This window comes from Boleophthalmus pectinirostris, unplaced genomic scaffold (genome assembly GCF_026225935.1).
Source record: "Boleophthalmus pectinirostris isolate CB_2022bp ecotype Guang Dong unplaced genomic scaffold, ASM2622593v1 HiC_scaffold_3, whole genome shotgun sequence".
Taxonomy (NCBI): domain Eukaryota; kingdom Metazoa; phylum Chordata; class Actinopteri; order Gobiiformes; family Gobiidae; genus Boleophthalmus; species Boleophthalmus pectinirostris.
Window position 1 is genome coordinate 33,394,003 of NW_026571299.1, and position 19,413 is coordinate 33,413,415.

The 19,413-nt window shown below is 36.3% G+C and overlaps 2 protein-coding genes across 2 annotated transcripts in view; one reads left to right on the forward strand and one right to left on the reverse strand.

Moving 5' to 3' along the window:
- Positions 1-6: 6 nt before the first annotated feature.
- Positions 7-1,045, reverse strand: gpx1a (glutathione peroxidase 1a). Its single transcript, XM_020934025.2, is given in 3 exon segments — positions 7-375; positions 805-972; positions 974-1,045. Coding segments are annotated over 3 exon segments (576 nt in total). The 5' UTR covers positions 1,031-1,045; the 3' UTR covers positions 7-24.
- A 333-nt stretch (positions 1,046-1,378) lies between these two features.
- LOC110168747 (testis-expressed protein 264 homolog) overlaps positions 1,379-19,413 on the forward strand; it is a 37,117-nt gene continuing 19,082 nt past the window's right edge. Inside the window, exons 1-2 of the mRNA XM_020934235.2 lie at positions 1,379-1,821; positions 6,789-7,010. Coding sequence (XP_020789894.2) covers positions 1,570-1,821; positions 6,789-7,010 — 474 coding nt within the window. The 5' untranslated portion in view covers positions 1,379-1,569. The remainder of the gene's footprint in view (positions 1,822-6,788; positions 7,011-19,413) is intronic.

Consider the following 19,413-nt stretch of genomic DNA (forward strand, 5'->3'; position numbering starts at 1 on the left):
GTTTAAACACAGATAACAAGAAAACTATTGGACCCTTTTAAGTAGCTCTTGAATGTCAGCCTCAGTGTCAATAGTGAGGAAGTTGCGGCTGTAGCGTTTGTAAGGTTCACCATCAGGACCAACAAGAAACTTCTCAAAATTCCAGGATACATCATTCCTTCTGACGGGACTCCAGATGATGGACTTGGGGTCATTCATGAGAGCCATAGGGTCATCAGACGGAAAAGGAAGCTTTTCTTTCAGATAGACAAACAAGGGATGGGCATCTTTACCATTCACATCCACCTTCTCAAGAAGCTGGAAGTTTGGCTCAAAACCATTTCCTGGACGGACATACTTCAGAGATCTCAATATTTCATCATTCTTGCAGTTCTCCTACAAAAACATAACACATTTTGAGTACATCAATTGACAACAGGATTTTTCAGCCTGATAACAGCATATGATCCATATTATTATCAAAAAAGTTCTCAAGAACAAAACTATCCCAACACTCTATATAAATACAAATTTTTATAAACAAGTATGTTACCATGTATTAAACACATTCACATAAACTGGTGCATACCACAATCAAGTGGTTAGAAATACAGGTTCACAGTGACTCAGCATAATTACACATAATCCTTGTGCACATCTTGTTTACTGCTCTGCTTTGATACATTTTATTTTCTTTTGAATGCTGACATATTTAATAAATTAGCATATTGCACAGTAGATTTTGCAACCCTGAGAAAGGAAAATAGCTGACTGCTTAATTTTGAAGATATTCGGATACAACAAAACAACTTTATTAGAGCCTACCTGGTGTCCAAACTGATTACAGGGTACACCCAGAATAACAAGTCCCTTCGGGCCGTAGCGGGAGTGGAGCTCGTTCATCTGAGTGTAGTCCCTGGTTGTTGTTCCTCAAAGAGACGCCACATTTTCAATCAGGACCGCTTTTCCTTTTAGTGCAGAGAAAGCCAAAGGTTTCTCCAGACAGCAATTTTGCTGTAATATCATAAAATCTCTTCACAGCACCCGCCATTACTGAAAACTTACTAATACTGAAAGAAAACTCACAAAAGAACTAAATAACTTTTAAACTCTCAGTCTTCTACCTTGAATGGGCGGGTCAATAAAATATGCCCGTCTTGATAAACTTGGACGTAACCATTTGAGATACGTATTAGGTATTTATTTACAACAATAAACATGTTTGAATGCTACACAATCCCCACGGCTTAAATGTAATTAAATTAGGTGTTTTTATATATTTTGGGGTAAAAGCAATAACCGAACCTAAAATAAAAAAACAAAAATGTGACCAAAAGTTTTCTTGGCGACTTGAGCCACCACGTTGCCCGGCTAAAATGGTACATTCCAGGAAGTTCTTTAATAAAGTCTTAACTACTTATTTTTCATGCTTAATATGGATTAATGTAACATAGTTTGACCTAATACTGCATTTTTTGCGTTATAATCAACAATCAAAACCATATAATAATCGATTTAGCGACAAATGCATCAAAACAAAAGTACACGGTGTTCAAAAATCAACGAGGTAGGAAATAGTGGTAGCTTACAATGCCAGACTGGCTGTATCTGTGTGCCATTGGCTTCGTATTTAGTGTTTTTATAATTGCTAGTTTCTTGATTTACTCGGGACTGCTTTCAGAAGTCGTAGTATTAACGGGATCCCCTCCAATAAAGAAGATCACCATTGTTTATAAGTTTATTCAAGGACCATACAAGAATTGCGGCCATGTTTTCAAGGAATCCCAGAGTATTGGGCCAACGCTGCCATGCATTGGAGTGTTTTATGACGATCCTAAAAAGGTAAACACCATAAACTCATGCCAACATGTAATTTTTGGAACTCATGGTTTCATTGTGAACGAAGTCATGTTATTCTGCTTATTAACCACTAGATGGCAGTAAAGCAATGTTTTGACGTGAGGGTTTCTAATTTGATTAAAAGAGTTATCAAGAAAATATTTCAGAGATCAGAGATGCATTTTTTTTTTCCATCCCCAGAAGGCATATCACCTTTTATGGGTCTTGTCAGGTAAAAAAAAAAAAAAAAAGCATCCCTCAACTCTGTGTTCTATGTAACTTTTTTCATATCAAAACACAGACAAAGGAGATGGGCAATCGAGGGCCATAAACTGGTGGTCAATACAGTGAATAATATTGTATATATATAAAATATCATGATGTAACTTGGCTTTGATTCCTTAATTTTTGTCACAACATTAATAATTTGATAATTTCAAAAGTGAAGTGTGATATATTGCTACAGAAATATTACTTTATTGAAGAACATGTCACAGTGTGATACTTGAGGATGAAGGATCATAATCTCTGTAAACCTTTTTTTTAAAGAAAGCATATTGTAAATAAAACAAACTGCAATAAATAGCTTGTTATGGATTTGTTAACTATTTCACCCTCAACATCTCAAATATTAATATTTTATTTAAATTATTAAAAGAAAGGGTTCAAAAACATTTAGCCGAAATTTGTCACAGATTGAAATTTAATTTAATTTGAATTTAAATTTAAATTAATATTATAGTAATTATTGTGACAGTTCTAACATGGCCTCATAATCTCATCATTCCCATACCCTCACATATGTATTGTATGTAGATGGATTCCAAACACTCAACCCAAGACTGAATCAAAAATTATCTGATTGAGTGTATCAGAAATTATCACTGGACATTTCCCTGTTTCACAGGAAAACTCCTTTGTTTCACTCATCTTTTCCCAGTCTGTAATTAGACCCAGGATTGGTTTTAGCCCAGTGAGTGGTCACAGCCAAGTGTGATCTAAGTTAAAGTAATTGGTGTAATGATCTCAGATCATTACTGTTGGGCCTCAGGATGCCATTGAGTTGCTTGAGTGTTAAGAGTTCCCATAAAGCGAGCATGGTCAGACTAAAGTAGCTGCTATTCAAAACACTGTCCATTAGTGCAGTAGGGGAAACTCTTGTGAAAATAAATTTCTTTTGCTTTAAGTCTACAGTCCTAGGGGCAGTTTGATATGGTGATAAAAATGTAATTGTGATCTAATTCTTGTGGGGTTTTTTTTGTTTTTTTTTCCTAAACTAGTTTCATCCTAATTTCATAACCTCACCATATTGCATCATAACGTATTATTCAACATTACATTTTTGGTCATAAATTCTAAAATGTATTGCTGTGCGATTAGTTACTTACTCTCATGTCAGGCATGTAAAGTAGTCTTTTTGCTGAAATAAGTTGTTAAATCTTACTTTATGTTCACCTCTTCTTCACTTTTCCCCCCATAACTACTTCCTCTGCAGAAACAAAAGACCTCAATGAAGACTTGACTTGGTCCTGAGTTGGTTGCCATGGATACGTGGCTAGAGCTCTCTTTGTCTCTCTTTGTTTTTCTCAAAGAGCAAAAACACTTCTCCAAATGTCTGCGTGTGGTTTCAAAGTGAAGGGATTCTCTGACCCATTGGGCCCCACTGCTCCTCCTCCACCTCCTGAAGTTTCTTTCTCTCTTCCTCTCACAGCAGCTCCAGTCTCAGATAGTGGTTGGTGGGTTTTAGGTGGGCTGCAGAGGTGGGTTGTCTTTTTGGTCGGTCTCCTCCTGTCACAGCCCCATGCAGCAGCGGGGTCACAGTTTACCTCCATGCTGAGACATGCTGACAAGTCAACATCTTCAGGGAGGCAAGGCTTTCTTTTTCTTTCCACCAAAGCCTATGATTTTAAGTATTTTCACAAATTTATATTTATAGGATCCACATATTATGGGAGACCAAAGTGATGCTGAGGGACATTTGTAAAATATTGCTGCTAAAGTTGTATACTTTTTTCTAGGCATTCCATAAAAAAATAAAAAAATAAATAAAATAATAATAATATATATCTATATATCTATCTATATCTATCTATCTCTCTCTCTCTCTCTCTCTCTCTCTCTCTCTCTCTCTCTCTCTCTCTCTCTCTCTATATCTATATATATATATATATATATATATATATATATATATATATATATATATATATATATATATATATATATATATATATATATGAAATCAAGCATTCTGTTAATGTGAGTTAATGTGACATAAACAGCCTCATAGAAAATATGCTGTCTTGAAAACTTCTTACAATTAAAATTACAATTTTTAGTTCTTTTTTTACTGCATTATGTAATTTTATTGTGAATAACATGAATAAACAGAATCATTAATCACCAAACTACACCACCGATATGAAACTTTTCATTGAATTATCAGAAGGCATCTAATGTGATGCAGTGTTGACCTTACAATATTTTAAGTTACACTCAATATCAATCTGGCATTTGCTGATTTAGCAAAAATATTTTTATTCCCTTAATCACATACAAATATTGATAAAAGAACATTTCATTATACTTTCATGAAGGTTTAGTTGAGTTTGGTTTTTGATTACAACTAATTTTTCTACGTGAAAGGACCTGTTGGAGCCATAACTGTAAACAATGCAGTGATTGAAACCTGAGACTGTTAAAGTGAAGTGCCAGAACAACTGCACAGGCTTATTACTCACTGTAAACACAAAGGGTAAATTTAACATTATATCAGATTTAATATACTCCTTTGTGGCTCTGTAAATGAGGATATTGGTGATTGTTTAGAATAAGAAATGTGGCCATGTTGACCACCACTAGAGCTCCAACAATTAATCTAAATAATTGTGGCAAAAAGTCATCTATTAAAATAATCATAACTGAGTGTTAATAATCATTATTGTTATCTGGACTACACAGATCTCTTAAACACACACATTTATTTATAATAATATGTTTTTTTTCTTTTTATAATACATATAAAGGCATTCATAAAAAATAAAAAAAATTCAGCTTTCAATGATTATACATTAACCTTTTATTTTTTATTTTTTTAATCACTGATTATCGAAATATTACTAAATAATACTAATATGAAATAATCCTTAGTTGTAGCCCTATTCATCACTTAGCTTCTTTGGACCACTGACCACTACAAGAAAGAAATATAGAGCTTTGTAGTTATGCTGAAATCCCTTAAACCTGTCCCTTGGTTTTGTTACTGTCACTTTGAGGACAAAATTGTGTACTTTCCACTAACTACATCCCACCCTTGTGTACAATGAAGCTCCATTATTCACTTCACCTGTCAGTGGTTTTATAGAGTTATGGCAGATTTACTTTTTTGGCTAGAAAGGCAGTTTAACATTCTTCACCACAGTTTTCATGACAAAGTTGCGCTATAGGACTTTATTTTTGACTCAAAATTAGGTTCTTTCACCTCTTTGTGAGCCAAGGGGGACTTCAAAAGGCAATACAGTGGTGCCTTGAAGAGCGCAGAGGAAAGCAAAACAAAGATGGTGAAGAGATTGTGGAGACATGGGCTATGCTTTTGGGCTGTTGCTTTGTTCAGCGGTCTCTGCTTGGACTCTGTGATGATTAATAAATCTATAGCAGGCTTTGACACCCGGCTGTGAATGGCCAAAAACACCCCAAAATATCCCCATGTGTCAAAACTTCCCCAGATGTACTTGAAATGACAAGATCATTCAGCTTTTCCTGTTTTATTTATCTGCTAGCCACTATATTGTTTCCTGAGACATACGTTTAATGCCATACTGTGAAACATTATAAGGTGGCGAACCATCCAACAGAAAAGTTACACAATGCATCTTTAATGTATGTTTTATCGTGCAAATAGACTGATAGTATAGCACTCACTCAGCACATTTTAACGCTACAACTACAATTTGTTATAGTTTGAAAAATATTTAAATAAAATAGTTGAACTGTTTTTGAAGCATGCATTTATGTTTGAAGGAACAAATTGGGCTGCTCTGTCTCATTTATTACATGAAGAAAGCTTGGTGCTCAGCTCAGCACAGTGGGGAGAGTGTCTCCAATGTCCCCGAAGTATTCATTTGTAAAAGAGTGTCTTCCCATTCCCGGTTTTAATGGGCACTGGGCTGTACAGGATGGAGGAAGCAGGAATAATGGCAGCGCTGCCAAATGTTCCAATTAGAGGCACAATTAATGAGTGGATTTCCTCTTAAATGGAGCAAATATAGTAGACATTTAAAACCTGCTAGGATCATATCTGAAATGCTAAGGGAATATCACTAATGAGAAGTTAACTGCCATAATATTATAGTCAATGCAGGATGTTGATGTGAAAGTTATTGAAAATTAGAAGCAGGTAGAGAGCACGACACTACCTTGACATTATTTTATAGATAAACATTGTCAGAATGTCTACATTGTTCAAGTTTTGCTGCAAATACCAAAATTACCCTATCAATGTAATGGTTTATAATAACTGTCTTTTTGTTAATTTATATCTGGGGTTGTGGGTTTTTGTAAAGCAAACAGAGTAATTAGTTTCTCACAACTTGAGCACCAGCTTGACAAACAGTAGGACAATATCAGCCAATGTGTCCTTGGGCAAGACTCACTTTTCTTCATGAATGTAATGAGTGATTGGTGCTGTTCGAGGGGCCTAATGGTGCAAACTTGCCAGTCTCACCCAGGGCAGCTGTAGCTCCAGGAGTAGCTTGTGCTGGGAATTAAATGACTGCAGATTTGACTACAGATTTGAGAAGCTTGTCATATGTCAGGTTAGATATAAATATAAGGCAATAAGGTAAGAAATACAAACATCATTAGACAGGAAAGCATACAGCATGACAAAAAGTCCCACTATGTCCTTACTTAATCTTTCAATATTTTGTGATTGGCAGTTATAAACCTCTCATTCATCTCCACTTGTTGTGCAGGTGCCGGGGCCCAGCTGTCGCTGTGCTGTCGGGAGCATTGTGAGTGAAGGAGAAAACAAAATCCCAGAGGATCTTCTACAGAAATATGAAACATCTGGATTCAGCGTCTTCTCCTTTCCAGAAGTTACACATGTGGTGACTACGTCTTTTCCCCATCGGACGTGTCTCTCCATCGTCCTGGGAGTCAGAAGAGTTTACCCACAACTAACGCAATACATCAAGGTAAGGATCTGTGGTTTGGAATGAAAATGATGTATGTTTTTGAACCATTCCTTTGTTTATGATTATTTATTCTTTGTAAACATCTTTGTGCTTGTTTTGATTTATATATTCATACACATATTCATGCACATTTATATTACAATTGTGTGTCAAAAATAAGTCCAAAGCTCCATTTTGATATCAATACAGTTCTGTCTTAAGTTATTTTATCTCATTTTAAAACATATCTGATTTGGCTCTGATCATACAGTATATTGTTAAAGGTACAATGTGTAAATTCTCTGGAATGGGGCATCTGTCACCATGAAGGTGTTTTTATTGCTCCAAAGTATCTTGTAAAACAAACAAAGCATTATTTCTGGTAACAGTGTCACCTCTCCACAGATCAGGCCTGTAACATTGTCTGGTGGAGTCAACTGTTGTTTCTATGGAAGTATACAATTTTGGGCAATACAAAAACATCTGTTCTCCATGAGACAAGCAGGTGACGAACTCTCCACTTATAAATAAACAGCTATCAGCTATCAGTAAAAAAACATACTTTATGTATTCAGTATTTTTTGCAGAAGTGCTTAAACCCCACATTTGGGTTTGTTTTACACGTGGGACTTTGGTAAAATGTGTTCTTGATGTTCTTGAGGCTCACAATGAGTAGTGTGTATTAACGTTTGATACACCCATGACCACGCAGTGAAGTGCAGAGGCGTGCAAAGATTGAACAGGCCAAAGTTTAGTGAAAAATATCTTCTTTGGTTTGGTGGAATATAAACTGGTGACTCAACTATACAGTGATGATGCAGGATTCATCATGGCTCAAAGGTGCTACAAATGTATCACATTTTCCTTTGCAATGTTTTTGTGCAATTTAGACTACTGAAGAAACAAGCATGTAGGTGTTGTATAGGAATAGATAGAAGCTGTTTACGTAGTAGTGTTTCTCAAGCTGTGGTACTGGTACATAGGGATTTACTGGTAGTGGTAGTATTTAACTTGTCTTTTTTAGTTATCTGGAATTTAGAACTTCATAACTTCATTCTGTATTATGTAAAACTAGAGCTAGTGGTGATAAGTTAAATGCCATTCTGCATGAGAACAAACAGGTAGTGGACCCTCAACGAGTAAAGTTACATAGTACCCTTTAAGTTATGCTTCCATTCTGTTATACGCCTGGTTTACACCTGTTGGATACTATATGAATTCTGTTGTAAGCTTTTACTATGCTAATGTGTTAAAACTCTCAAGACAAAAGCGCGTTTCATTCAGTTGGATTCATTTGCAGATGTTTTGATAATTTTTCACCCGTGAGTCAATAAATAAACCAGCAAGACAAGAGAGCACAATTTTCAGCTCTTGATGGTGAATGATCAGACTGAGTATAGCTACAGAGCTCAGGGGATCCTGGGAAAGTGAGTCTGCGTGATAAACGGCGATAGTGGATTTACTTTAATTATGCAGTGCTCCAGAGCAGGTGTTAGCTCCACAGGTTTCCCTCTCAGAGCTGGAGGAGATGTGGGCTTTGGTGCCTGTCTGCTGCCTCTGCCATCTGCCTAAACCTGCTATGGTCCTGGCTCCACTCCAGCAGCACTTAGCCCCAGAGAGGTCACCTCCGAGCAGGGAACAGGCCAGCAAGCTCTTCCACCACAAAACATACGGATTTTGAGTTATGTTTATGGATTTATGTTGGTTTTTGGTATGGAAATGTTGTGCAGATTTGAGATTTGAGAGTTGCATGCTCTAGTAGATGTACACCTGTTCAACTGCTAATTAACAGCAAAAGCCAATCAGCCAGTCAGATGGTAGAAACAGAGGGAAATGTTGTGTTTATGCAAGTACAAGTCACACTCTGTGTACGATTAGTTGTGAATATATATTACAAAGTGCTTCGCTACTTATGAAGTACATACTACATAGGCAAATGACATGGTTAGACATGATCTGTATTACAATTGTCATTTTCCAGTATATGTTAAGGATTATGTTCAGAGTGCACATTGTTAACTGCTCCCGGAGCATTACAATTTGAGTGAAGATTGAAATATAAACCAATAAACCAATTCAAGAATCCCATGAATTTCAGAGCAGGTTTGTAGAGGTCTAAAATACATGTACAACAAGATTTTTCTATTTGATCGCAATCAAAAATCATACCTGAAAAATGAGAAAAATTGTTTCTGAAGGATCTGAAAAAAGTTATCCAAAGGAGCGGTGCAAGAAACACAAATATTCATATCATTTAGCATTGTCAACATAAAGCTGGTCTAGTAAACATACACCTGTTCAACTGCTAATTAGCACCAAAAGCTAATTAGCAAGTCAGATGGTAGAAACAGAGGGAAAAGTCATCTTTATGCAAGCAAAAGTCACAGGTAGTATGCGATTAGTGGTAAATATATATTACAAAGTAGTTCAACGCAAGTAGTAAGTAGTAAGATACCTGAATATCTCTCCTTCTGCTTAATACTACAAAGGCCAATGACATAGCTCTGATATATTTGATAATGTTGAGGGCTGCACAATTTTGGGGGAAAATGCATCTGTATTGCAATAGCAATAACATTTTCAAGTACTGTATGTTCAGAAAGTTGGATTCTTTTCACATTGAGTGAAGTCTGAAAAATCTAATAAACTACTACAAGAATCAGATTAATTTCTGACTAGTTTTGTAAAGGTCAAAAGTACAGATACAACAAGATTTTTCTTTTAAAATACAGGGTATTTTGTTCTTTGCAGAGGATATTGTATTATCCAAATAATTGTAGCCTTTGCAATTCAGATTTGATTGTGATTTTGCAGCCTTAATGATACCATGCAATTTCTACTACTACTATGCTACTACTGGTGATATTTGTACTACAACTTTTAACACTAAAAACAGTATTAGTATCACTGTAAGTAAGTTATTTCAAAAAGTCAAATGTGAAATGTACAATCAATCTGAAAAAATGAAAGTGCAGAAAATGTTAAGATAAGAATTGTCAAACTGAGACAGAATGTACAGCCCACCAAACCACTGTAGTGTATATATATATATATATATATATATATATATATATATATATATATATATATATATATATATATATAGATATAATAGATAGATAGATAGATAGATAGATATAGATAGATAGATAGATATAGATATAGATATAGATATATATCCAGCATCTTAAATCCATAACTCAGTAGTATGGACCATGCATTTTGTTTGTATAGCAGAAATTATCAGTATCATTTTTAATGTTTGTTGTTTTTGTTTTATACTGCACACAAAATGAGCAGCCAAAGAAGGAGCTCAAGAGAATAGTGTTCCTGTCTCAAGCCACGAGAGGTTTTAAATCCTGTAGCCGTGTTTACACTTTTAAGTAAAAACATTGATTTTGCATTCACAGCTGTTTCCAGTATACATTTGCTCTGAGCACATAAAGCCCATTGGTGCTTCTTTGGTTTTATAAAGGCAGTGTAGTTTTGAATACAGCTGTGGTTTCTCAGATTTCAGGGCAGGAGGGGATGTGAGGATCCCCAGTGGTGTCAAGCTCTGGCATTTAAAAAGTTGAATCAGAATGTGGGAAAATTCAGCTCCTATATCTTTATTTTACATTAAAAGTACGTATCCATCTTTCTGGATCTGTAGAGATGAAAATATTTTTGTGAGAACTGCAGCACAGGTTGGACTGGGATTAGACCCCGACAACAGTGGAGGTGAATGATGGATTGTTTGTTGTTGTACAACTCCCCAAAACATCATCCATGATTAAATGTATAAAATAACTGATTACTATTGTTTCATTGTTTTCATGCATTTACTCTATAATTTTAATGTTGCAAGATCAGTAACCTGGTTTGTGCACTGTGTATTTTGAAACCCATCCACACAAGTGAATACAAATCACTAAAGGTCTTATATATGCAAAATCAACTCTTGTGAGATTTTAGCTATGTTAGAATGTTGTTACTTCTTCAAAAACATACCTGGAGTTGTGTTTTGTTTCATTCACATGCGTTTTGTTTCATTCAATCCTTTATTATTAGTCTCTCTATATCTCCAAAGCTCAAATGCTCTGTTTTACCTTTAGTTCAGTCGAGAATGGCAATTCCAGGGCTGAAATGATCCAAATGATTCTAGTGAAGGTGTATGGAGTTTAAAAACACAGCAGAGCTTTTCCTTTATTACCATGTCACAAGGTGGAACAGAGTGCTTTCTGTTTGAGGGAACACCACAGCCAGAATATGCAGGATTTGTTTAACATCTATGAATGAAACAAAACACAACTCTAAGTACGCTTTTGATGAGGAAACAATATTATAACATAGATCAGAAAATTGCAGAATATTGGGCATTTAATAGAAGTGTAACAAAAAGCTCATGTTGATACAGTTTTAGTATAAGCATGGTTAGTCAGAAAAGTTACACATTGCACTTTTAAGCATTAGCCATTTTCTATTTCCATGTTTTAGGATTAAATTATTTCAGTTGTTGTTGATTCTGAAAATTCTGTCGGTTATAATCACAATTAATTGGCTAAACATTGATCCTGGCACCTCTTGTGGTCAGAAGAAGTTATAATTGTGATACTTTCCACATATGCTGAATACCTGCCAGACTGTCCCATGAGCTGAGCCCTTTTCAGAGCCGCCCATGACAGTTTGCCATGCTCCTCTCGTCATCACTGAAGGATTTGTGTCTTTCCACAAACTTTAGACTGCTGCCCTGTGGCCCATCCTGATATTTGCCTTGTCTGACCATCGATTGGCCCAATCTTTTCACCTCCTCTCCCCTTTTTCCAATGCTGTCCTAAATGCAAATCAGGAAGTATCATGGGAGTTAACAAACCACAGACATTTGCGCATTGTATGGTACGGTGGCTGGTTTTGGACAATAATAAATTTGACATTTACATAGATTTAATGGACAGATGATGGAACATTTGTTTGCTTGAGGGCACAGAAAGTCTAGCCACATTGAGGCTTGAGGATGAATGTTAAGTGTTTTTCTATTGTTCCTCAAAAGTGGCTTGATTTTAGTAAAAATTTAACAAAGTATTCGCAAAGCATGGCATTAGGAAATTAGAGGATGCTTTTGCTATTCACTCAGAGTGATTAGATAAAAGGATAGCGGAGCGCAGATGCATGTCCGCAGGGCTGCAAACTTGTAGCTAACAGCCAAGTCCAATCAGAAAGGTCAGAAAAGGCCATGCAGCCACTGAGAAGAGAAAGGAATAAAGCAAAACGCAAAAGTACCTCAATGTTTCTTATACTTCTTACTTCTTATTTCTGTTCAGAAATATACTCTCAGTTTGGTCTGTTCTAGTTGCTTCAGTACCAGTTTAGACCAGGTAAAGTTCAGGGTTAAGTCCCAGTTTAGTCCCAGTTTTTGTAATGCTCTACATGTTGTATATTTATATAGTATATTACCAGTATTATGAGACGTTCATTCTTGCTTCATGTATGCTTTTTCTATCTTTGGTTTGAAAAGGTAACCTCATGAATAACTTATTTTTGAAGTTGATAAAGGGTTGCCGGTTTGAACCCTGTTACTGGCATTGAGGTTGTTGTATCCTTGTGCAAATAGCGTAGCTCTTGCTTACTTGAATGAATATTTCAATGGGATTTGTGGTAGAATTGGCACAGAATGGCAGCCATGCTTCTTCACTGTGCCTCATGGTATCTGTGGTGGAATGACTTGGGAGTTTATGTTAATGTGTACAAAAAATGAAAGAACAACTTCTAACAACTGCAAATGTCTGACCTTTCTGATATCGCAAGTTGAATGATTGTGGTCTATTTTAATTTAAGTGAGGTAATAATTGTTCCTCATTCCACATATTGCCCCACAAGATTAGCAAAATATACATTAAACAACAATAGATGTGGCTTTAAGTAGGAAATGTTTGCTGTCAGAAGCATTGAGTCTGATATAATGAGTCTGGGGGCCATATGCTTGTGTTTACTTGTCAGCTCTAACTGTCATGTTTCATATGGATCCACTTCTTATTAACGTCAAACAGTGTGTCTGCTCTGACGCTCTGCTCTCATCAATCACTATGTATCCAAACCATAGGAGCCCCACATAGATCTGACAACTGAGGTTTAACACTCAAATGTGAATGTTAAAGGCGCACCTTTTTTGCCTCTCCACAGATCTGACCTGTAACTACTAGACCCTATGGTGTCATCCAGAAGTAGATAGAGGAAGTTTAATGCCAGAGGAATATTCCAGGCAAATCAATATATAAATATTGCGATGAATATTGATGCACTTTTACTCAAGTTCAAACTATATTTTTGATAATATTGTAAAACATAAAATGTAGGAGAAATATCATTGTAGAGCTTAGTTATCAATGCAAGTAGTCAAGTAGTTACATAGGTAGTAGCACAAGTATTATATGTATATATTTGTTTGCTGTGGGAATGCTATATGAGCCTGTTCTCTCAGTGTTCTGTGGATCAAATCCAAGTATACTTTAAAAGTCCTATATTACACAGAATTGATTCTTGTGAGCTTTAAGTCAGCTTTTGAGAAAAGAACACCTAAATATTCAGGGTCTGGGTGTTAAACTTGAGTGAACGAAACAAAACACAACCCTAGGTATGTCTGTGATGAGGAAACATCATTATAACTCAGAATAATACATTATATTGTAATTATTATTATACTATTATAGCTCAGAATAATAAATCAGAAAATAGGGTAATATGGGTCCTTTAACTTTACCTAACAGCTATCGTCATAATGGTTAGTAGTGATTGATTGCAGTGCCATTCAGTACATTTACTCTCTAAATGACCTTCTACTCAAATCCAACGTTCCACTCAAAGAGGCAATGCAAAATATATTGCAATATAATGAGAATCTCTGTGTAGAGGTCTGTCAAATTTGGCAAGCAAACTTTATTTAAAAGAAGCTGCTCATTACAAAACTTCAAAATGGCGGCTCCCCTGTGTGGAGTTTGCCGTCTAAAGTGGGGTCTGACTTTGATGCAGTCACAGCTGGGACTCTTCGGGTGATGGTAATGTCACATCTCCATATGATTGATCCGGTTTTTCTAAGTTTATTGTTGGACTGTCACTCTGTATCAGGAGCAGGTGCAGGTGTGCGTACACATTAAAACACACAGGTATTTTTAGACTCAGGACTAATAGCTCTGCCACTCTCTGTAGTAACTTTAGATGAAAGGATTGTGATTCTATAGGCCTTTTATTTTTCAGGTTAATTTGTAATCGGGCTCATTCACACTGCGTACACAAAGAAGGATAATTCATACATAAATGATGTGCTTTTTGACATGGCCAAAAAAGCACATCATTTTGACAGCTTTGACTTGACCTTTATAAGTCAATCCTTAGTTTTAAGTCTCATTATTTTCTTTTAGTTTCTCAAGGTTATCTTTGAGTTGGAAGAAGATTTACACTGTAACTTTTCTAGTGGAGGGTCTACTATCTGCTTCTCTCAATGAAGATCAATCAAACTCAATCAATCAAACTTTATTTATAAAGTGCTTTTCATACAAAAATGTGACACAAATTGCTTTACAGTGATTAAAAACAATCCCACATTTCCATCCTAAAACCCACTTACCCAACCCCCACACCTGCCCGACCCCACATAACCAAACACCCCAGACACACACACACACCCCACACACACACACACCCGCAGAAACACACTCACACACACACACACACACACAATAACATGCTAAAATACATAAAACCGCTCATAGTAAAATGTGAGGCTGAATACAGGCGAACCAGTTGAGAAAGCACCATCAGAGGAGCTGTCTACACCAGGAGCAGAGGGATGTTCACCACCACCAGGAAGCACCACAGGGTCCAGGGGAGATGAAGCCCAAACACCAACCCTCCACCAGGAGCCCACAGAACAGACCTTGGCAGCCATAGCTGACCTCTGATGCAGAGGGCTCCTACTGAAGAAACACTGGAAATCCTAAAAAATAAATAAATATAATAAAATGAATACAATAGAAACAAGTAAAAGTAAAAGATTTCATTCAAAAGTTAAGCTAAGATGCTATCTCTTCGCAGCATTAAAGGGCACATATTATGCTATTTTCTGATCTCTGTTATAATGTTGTTTGCTCATCAAAAACCTGAATTTGTGTTTTGTTTCATCTTTAACTCACAAATCTTGTATATTTAGGCTGAAGTATTCTCTCAAACAGAAAACACTCTGTTCTGCCTTGTGATGTCATGTGGTAAAACAGGAAGTGCTCCACTGTGCTTTGAAATTCCATACACCCTAATTAGAATAATTTGGATAATTTCAGTCCTGGATTGCCAATCTCTACTGAACTAAACATCACAAGGTGGAACAGAGCATTTTGATCTTTGGAAATGTAGGCAGACTAATGATAAGGGATTACTCAAACGTGTGTGAATGAAACAAAACAGAACTCCAGGAAGGTTTTTTGTGAGCTAACAGCGTAACGTGGCTTAAAGCTCCCAAGAGTCAGTTTAGCGTAATATATGACCCTTAATGTATGTTTTGTCAAGGTGTGTTTGAGCTATAAAAACACCTATAACTAAATAAATGCCAAACAGACACATTTAATAGAGTCATACTGTGGAATTTTACAGGCTACACTCTAACATCTCCATGGAGACAAGCATGACAAGTCACACGGTGCACCTTAAAGTCTTGCCTTTATCCCGTGTTTGTGTTTGGATAATAATCTCATTGCATCTGAAATAACAGGTTTGTTGTAGCCTTTTTGTGCACCCATACTTCTCATTTCAGTCTGGTCACTTTGAATTTGCGTGATTGCCGCACACACAAGCACTTTCTCTGGTCGGCTAAAATATTCCACCAATTTACTCGCTCCTTTGTGGAGATAGGCATGCAAATGAACGGAATTTGTCCTGGAGTCCTCTTGAGGGATTTTCTGAACAATAATCCAAGAGGCAATTTTGAACCATTCAAGTATGAGGCCGAAAACCTAACTGAGGTGCGAGGGTTGTGAACTTCCACTGAAAAGAAAATAGAAAGATTAAAAAAGAGGCTTAGGACTAAACTGTTTTATTCAGTTGAGTGAATTTGAAACAGTGGTTCATTGGTCAGGCCTCAGTAAAGACTTAGTGCGTGAGTGACAGAAGCTAAAAGGAACTACTGTCAGTCATTACGCCCTCAACCTTTTTCAGCTATTTTCTTCTCTGGGCTTAGAAAAAGGCACTGCCAATATCTGCCCTTTTAAAGTGAGGGGATTAGACCCATGAACACTGGTTAAAAATTCTGATTTAACAAAGCAAAGCACAATAGATGAGACATTCAATATATAATACAGTGCAAAAAAAGACATTATGAATAAAGAAAGTTGTGTCACAGTGTGAAAAATACAAAACATTCCGTAACTAATAGAATAACATGAAGTGAATGGAAGGGAGAATACAGTAAATTTCTGCTGGGGCATTTTTCATAGCATGCAATAGTTTCAAAGGTGTGTAGTAACCCGTACTAAAAATAATAGTTAGGGGTTGGGTTGGGTGCTGTGGCCACAAAACCTCAATTGTGATCTGATTTTATGATAAGGGTCATTATGTATTTAGACTTTTCATTAACTAAAATTGTGTATTTTTAACATGTCACGTCGGTATAGTCCTTATTGTGTACTGTGTCCTGCAGATGTTCAGCACTTGCCCGAAACAAAAGGGATCAGATCATGTCAAACTACTGTATATTTGATATGATCTGATCCCTGAGATGATCTGCTGTTTTGGCAATATTAATGTGACTGAGTGCTTTTCTGTTACTTATTCCCACCCAGTCTTCCTATTGGTCAGCCTCTGCCAAGTGACTTTAATTTCCCTCAAGTCACTTTGAAGTATGAACTCTCAGAAGCAGCAGATGGCTTTAGTTGGTTACTAAGTGTCATACTTCATGTCTGATTTCATCTTAGTTTGATCTAATCTCTAGAAAATTGTTAAATAATCTTTTTCTGAGGGAAAATGAAAAACTAAATGAAAGTTCAGTAGGTAAAATTATTTATTTAATTGTATTCATTGATTTTTTTGAAATATTATCTCAAAAGTAATATTAACTTTAGCAATTGGATCCACATCATGTCTACTGTCCGTACACACTATTACAAAAGACAATAACTACTCTGCATTTGTCTAAAGCAGTGAACATTTTGCTTGACGCTGTATGTGGGAGTGCTTTATATCTTAAGTGATAAGTACATGAGTCAGATCCTTTGCTGAAGTCTATAATCTCCTTCAGATTACTGTCATTAACACACAGAGGAAATGGTCAAAGGCATTGTCATCTGAATTACATGGTTTCTGTTGTTCCCTGATCAGTTTGGGCAAGACATGAGGGAAGGCAATGTAATGCTAATTTTGAGTTCTATTATGGAGTTATGACAGAACTTAAAAGTTTTAAACAGCACAATACCTTACAAATCTTCTTTTTACTTTTTCTGAAGCCAGAAAGCTGCAAATACATGCAAAAAAACCAAACTAAAATATTTCAGGTAATTTCAATGTAGAGTAGAGTCGAGTGTATGACAGTAAAATGAAAATGGTGGAGTAAAGTTTGATTTTTAATGTGGCAATGATTGAAACTGAAAAAAAAAACAGCACTGCTGTGCTGGTCATGTTTTTTGCAGCAGATAACACATATTTTAGCAACATGTTGTTATTGTCAAGGGCACGAAAACTATTCCAGGTTAAAAATGAATTTTGTTGTAAATAGTGTACAACACAAACTATCAAGTAAAAACTCTAGGTAACCCTCACCATCAATCTGAACTCCTCCAGTTATTCTGAGTGAGTCAGATTGACCCTGGGTGAAAAAAGTCAGCCTGAAGTAAATACTCTCAAAACTGCATGTGCAACGTTTTATATTCAATGCTGCTAAAACAATATTGAACAAGGCTGATTCTCCAGCTCCTGAATCTATAGCCCAAGATCTGGAGAATCATTCCTTCAGAGTTGTATAGTTATAGCTAGTATATCTTACCATAACCTTGCATTGACCAATAAGAAAATAATGTTGGTTGAGCTCACAGGACTTCCCACTTCGTTTGTGTCCACTTGAAGACAGCTTATGCAACATGCTACCAGTTTTGTGATACTGGTCTTCAACTGTGTTTGGTCTCTAGTCTGCTCCAAGTCTGGGTGGATAGTGTTTGACCAATGTATTAACTAATGTATTTATCCTGATTAGTGTGATCTAAGCTCTAGAAAATGTGAGAAAAAATATTTAGTAGTAGGTGTTTAATTGTACTTTTATTAACAGATTGATATACTATTATCTCAAAATAGTATTAACTCTTAACAGACAACTGGATTCAGATTGTGCTCAAATGACTATTACACCTCAGTTCAAACGTAGACTTGATCATGCTGCTTGAACTAAGAAGGGTGTAGATTACATGTAGATTTGACGATGCAGTGGATTCTTTGTTACCGCTTTTCTTTTTTCTGTGTGTGTATGTGATTTTTTCCCCTGTCACCACATAGGAGTAAAGAGTGGCTATTATTAGACATGCACACCGTGTGTATTTGCAGATTATGTAGAAGCAGAACAATGGCATGAATCAGAGCTGCCCTTTTCCTGCTGACAGCGGTCTTCACTGAGGCAGGACTCCAATTGTTTACATCAATTTCAACACTAACTTCACGATCACTCTTTTTCAACACAGCAAAAACATGTTTTTCTCTTTTCTGTCCCCAAAGGCAGCAGGTCCTCCCCATCACCGTCAACTCTTCAAAGCAGATCTCTTCGTTTTGCAGTCGGAGCAATGCCCCAATGGGATTTGAAGTCCACAGAATTTCAGTCAAACTTTCCCAGCACTCCACCTTATTTTGGATGACCCTATCACTTGACTTGGATGATGTTGAAATGCCCATTGTTTAGTGCTCGACATGAATCTCCTGAAATGTCACCCCAGTCCGTCCCCAGTCTCTCACAAAAGGTCACCATTTGCACTTTGCAGTTTGACAATTTCAGCACTAAACTTTCCTCGGCTGTTTTCCTGCTGTTCAATAATTGGGTACAACCTAGGAAACACAATCATAAAGATAAACAGAATCACTGTCAAATGCAACAATAATGTTTGGCTTATTATAAGATTACCACATGGCGTTGTATCTTATCTTAAAAGTGTTGTACGTGACAGAGTATATTGTAAAAGATGCATGCTGTGTATATATAATATCTATATGTCTATATCGCCAATCCTGGAAGAAAGAATAGTGTGCATTGTTAGAATTGACAGACCATTTGCACTCCACCCTGCTTCACTTCACAGTCCAAGAAAGCTGTTCTAAAAGCGATGTGTCAGGTGAGAGCCAAGAAGAAGTTTAAATTCCAGCTTCCTCCTTTCACAATTTAAAATAGGACATTTACAGCTTTAATTTTAGAAACAAGTCTGCTGACTTT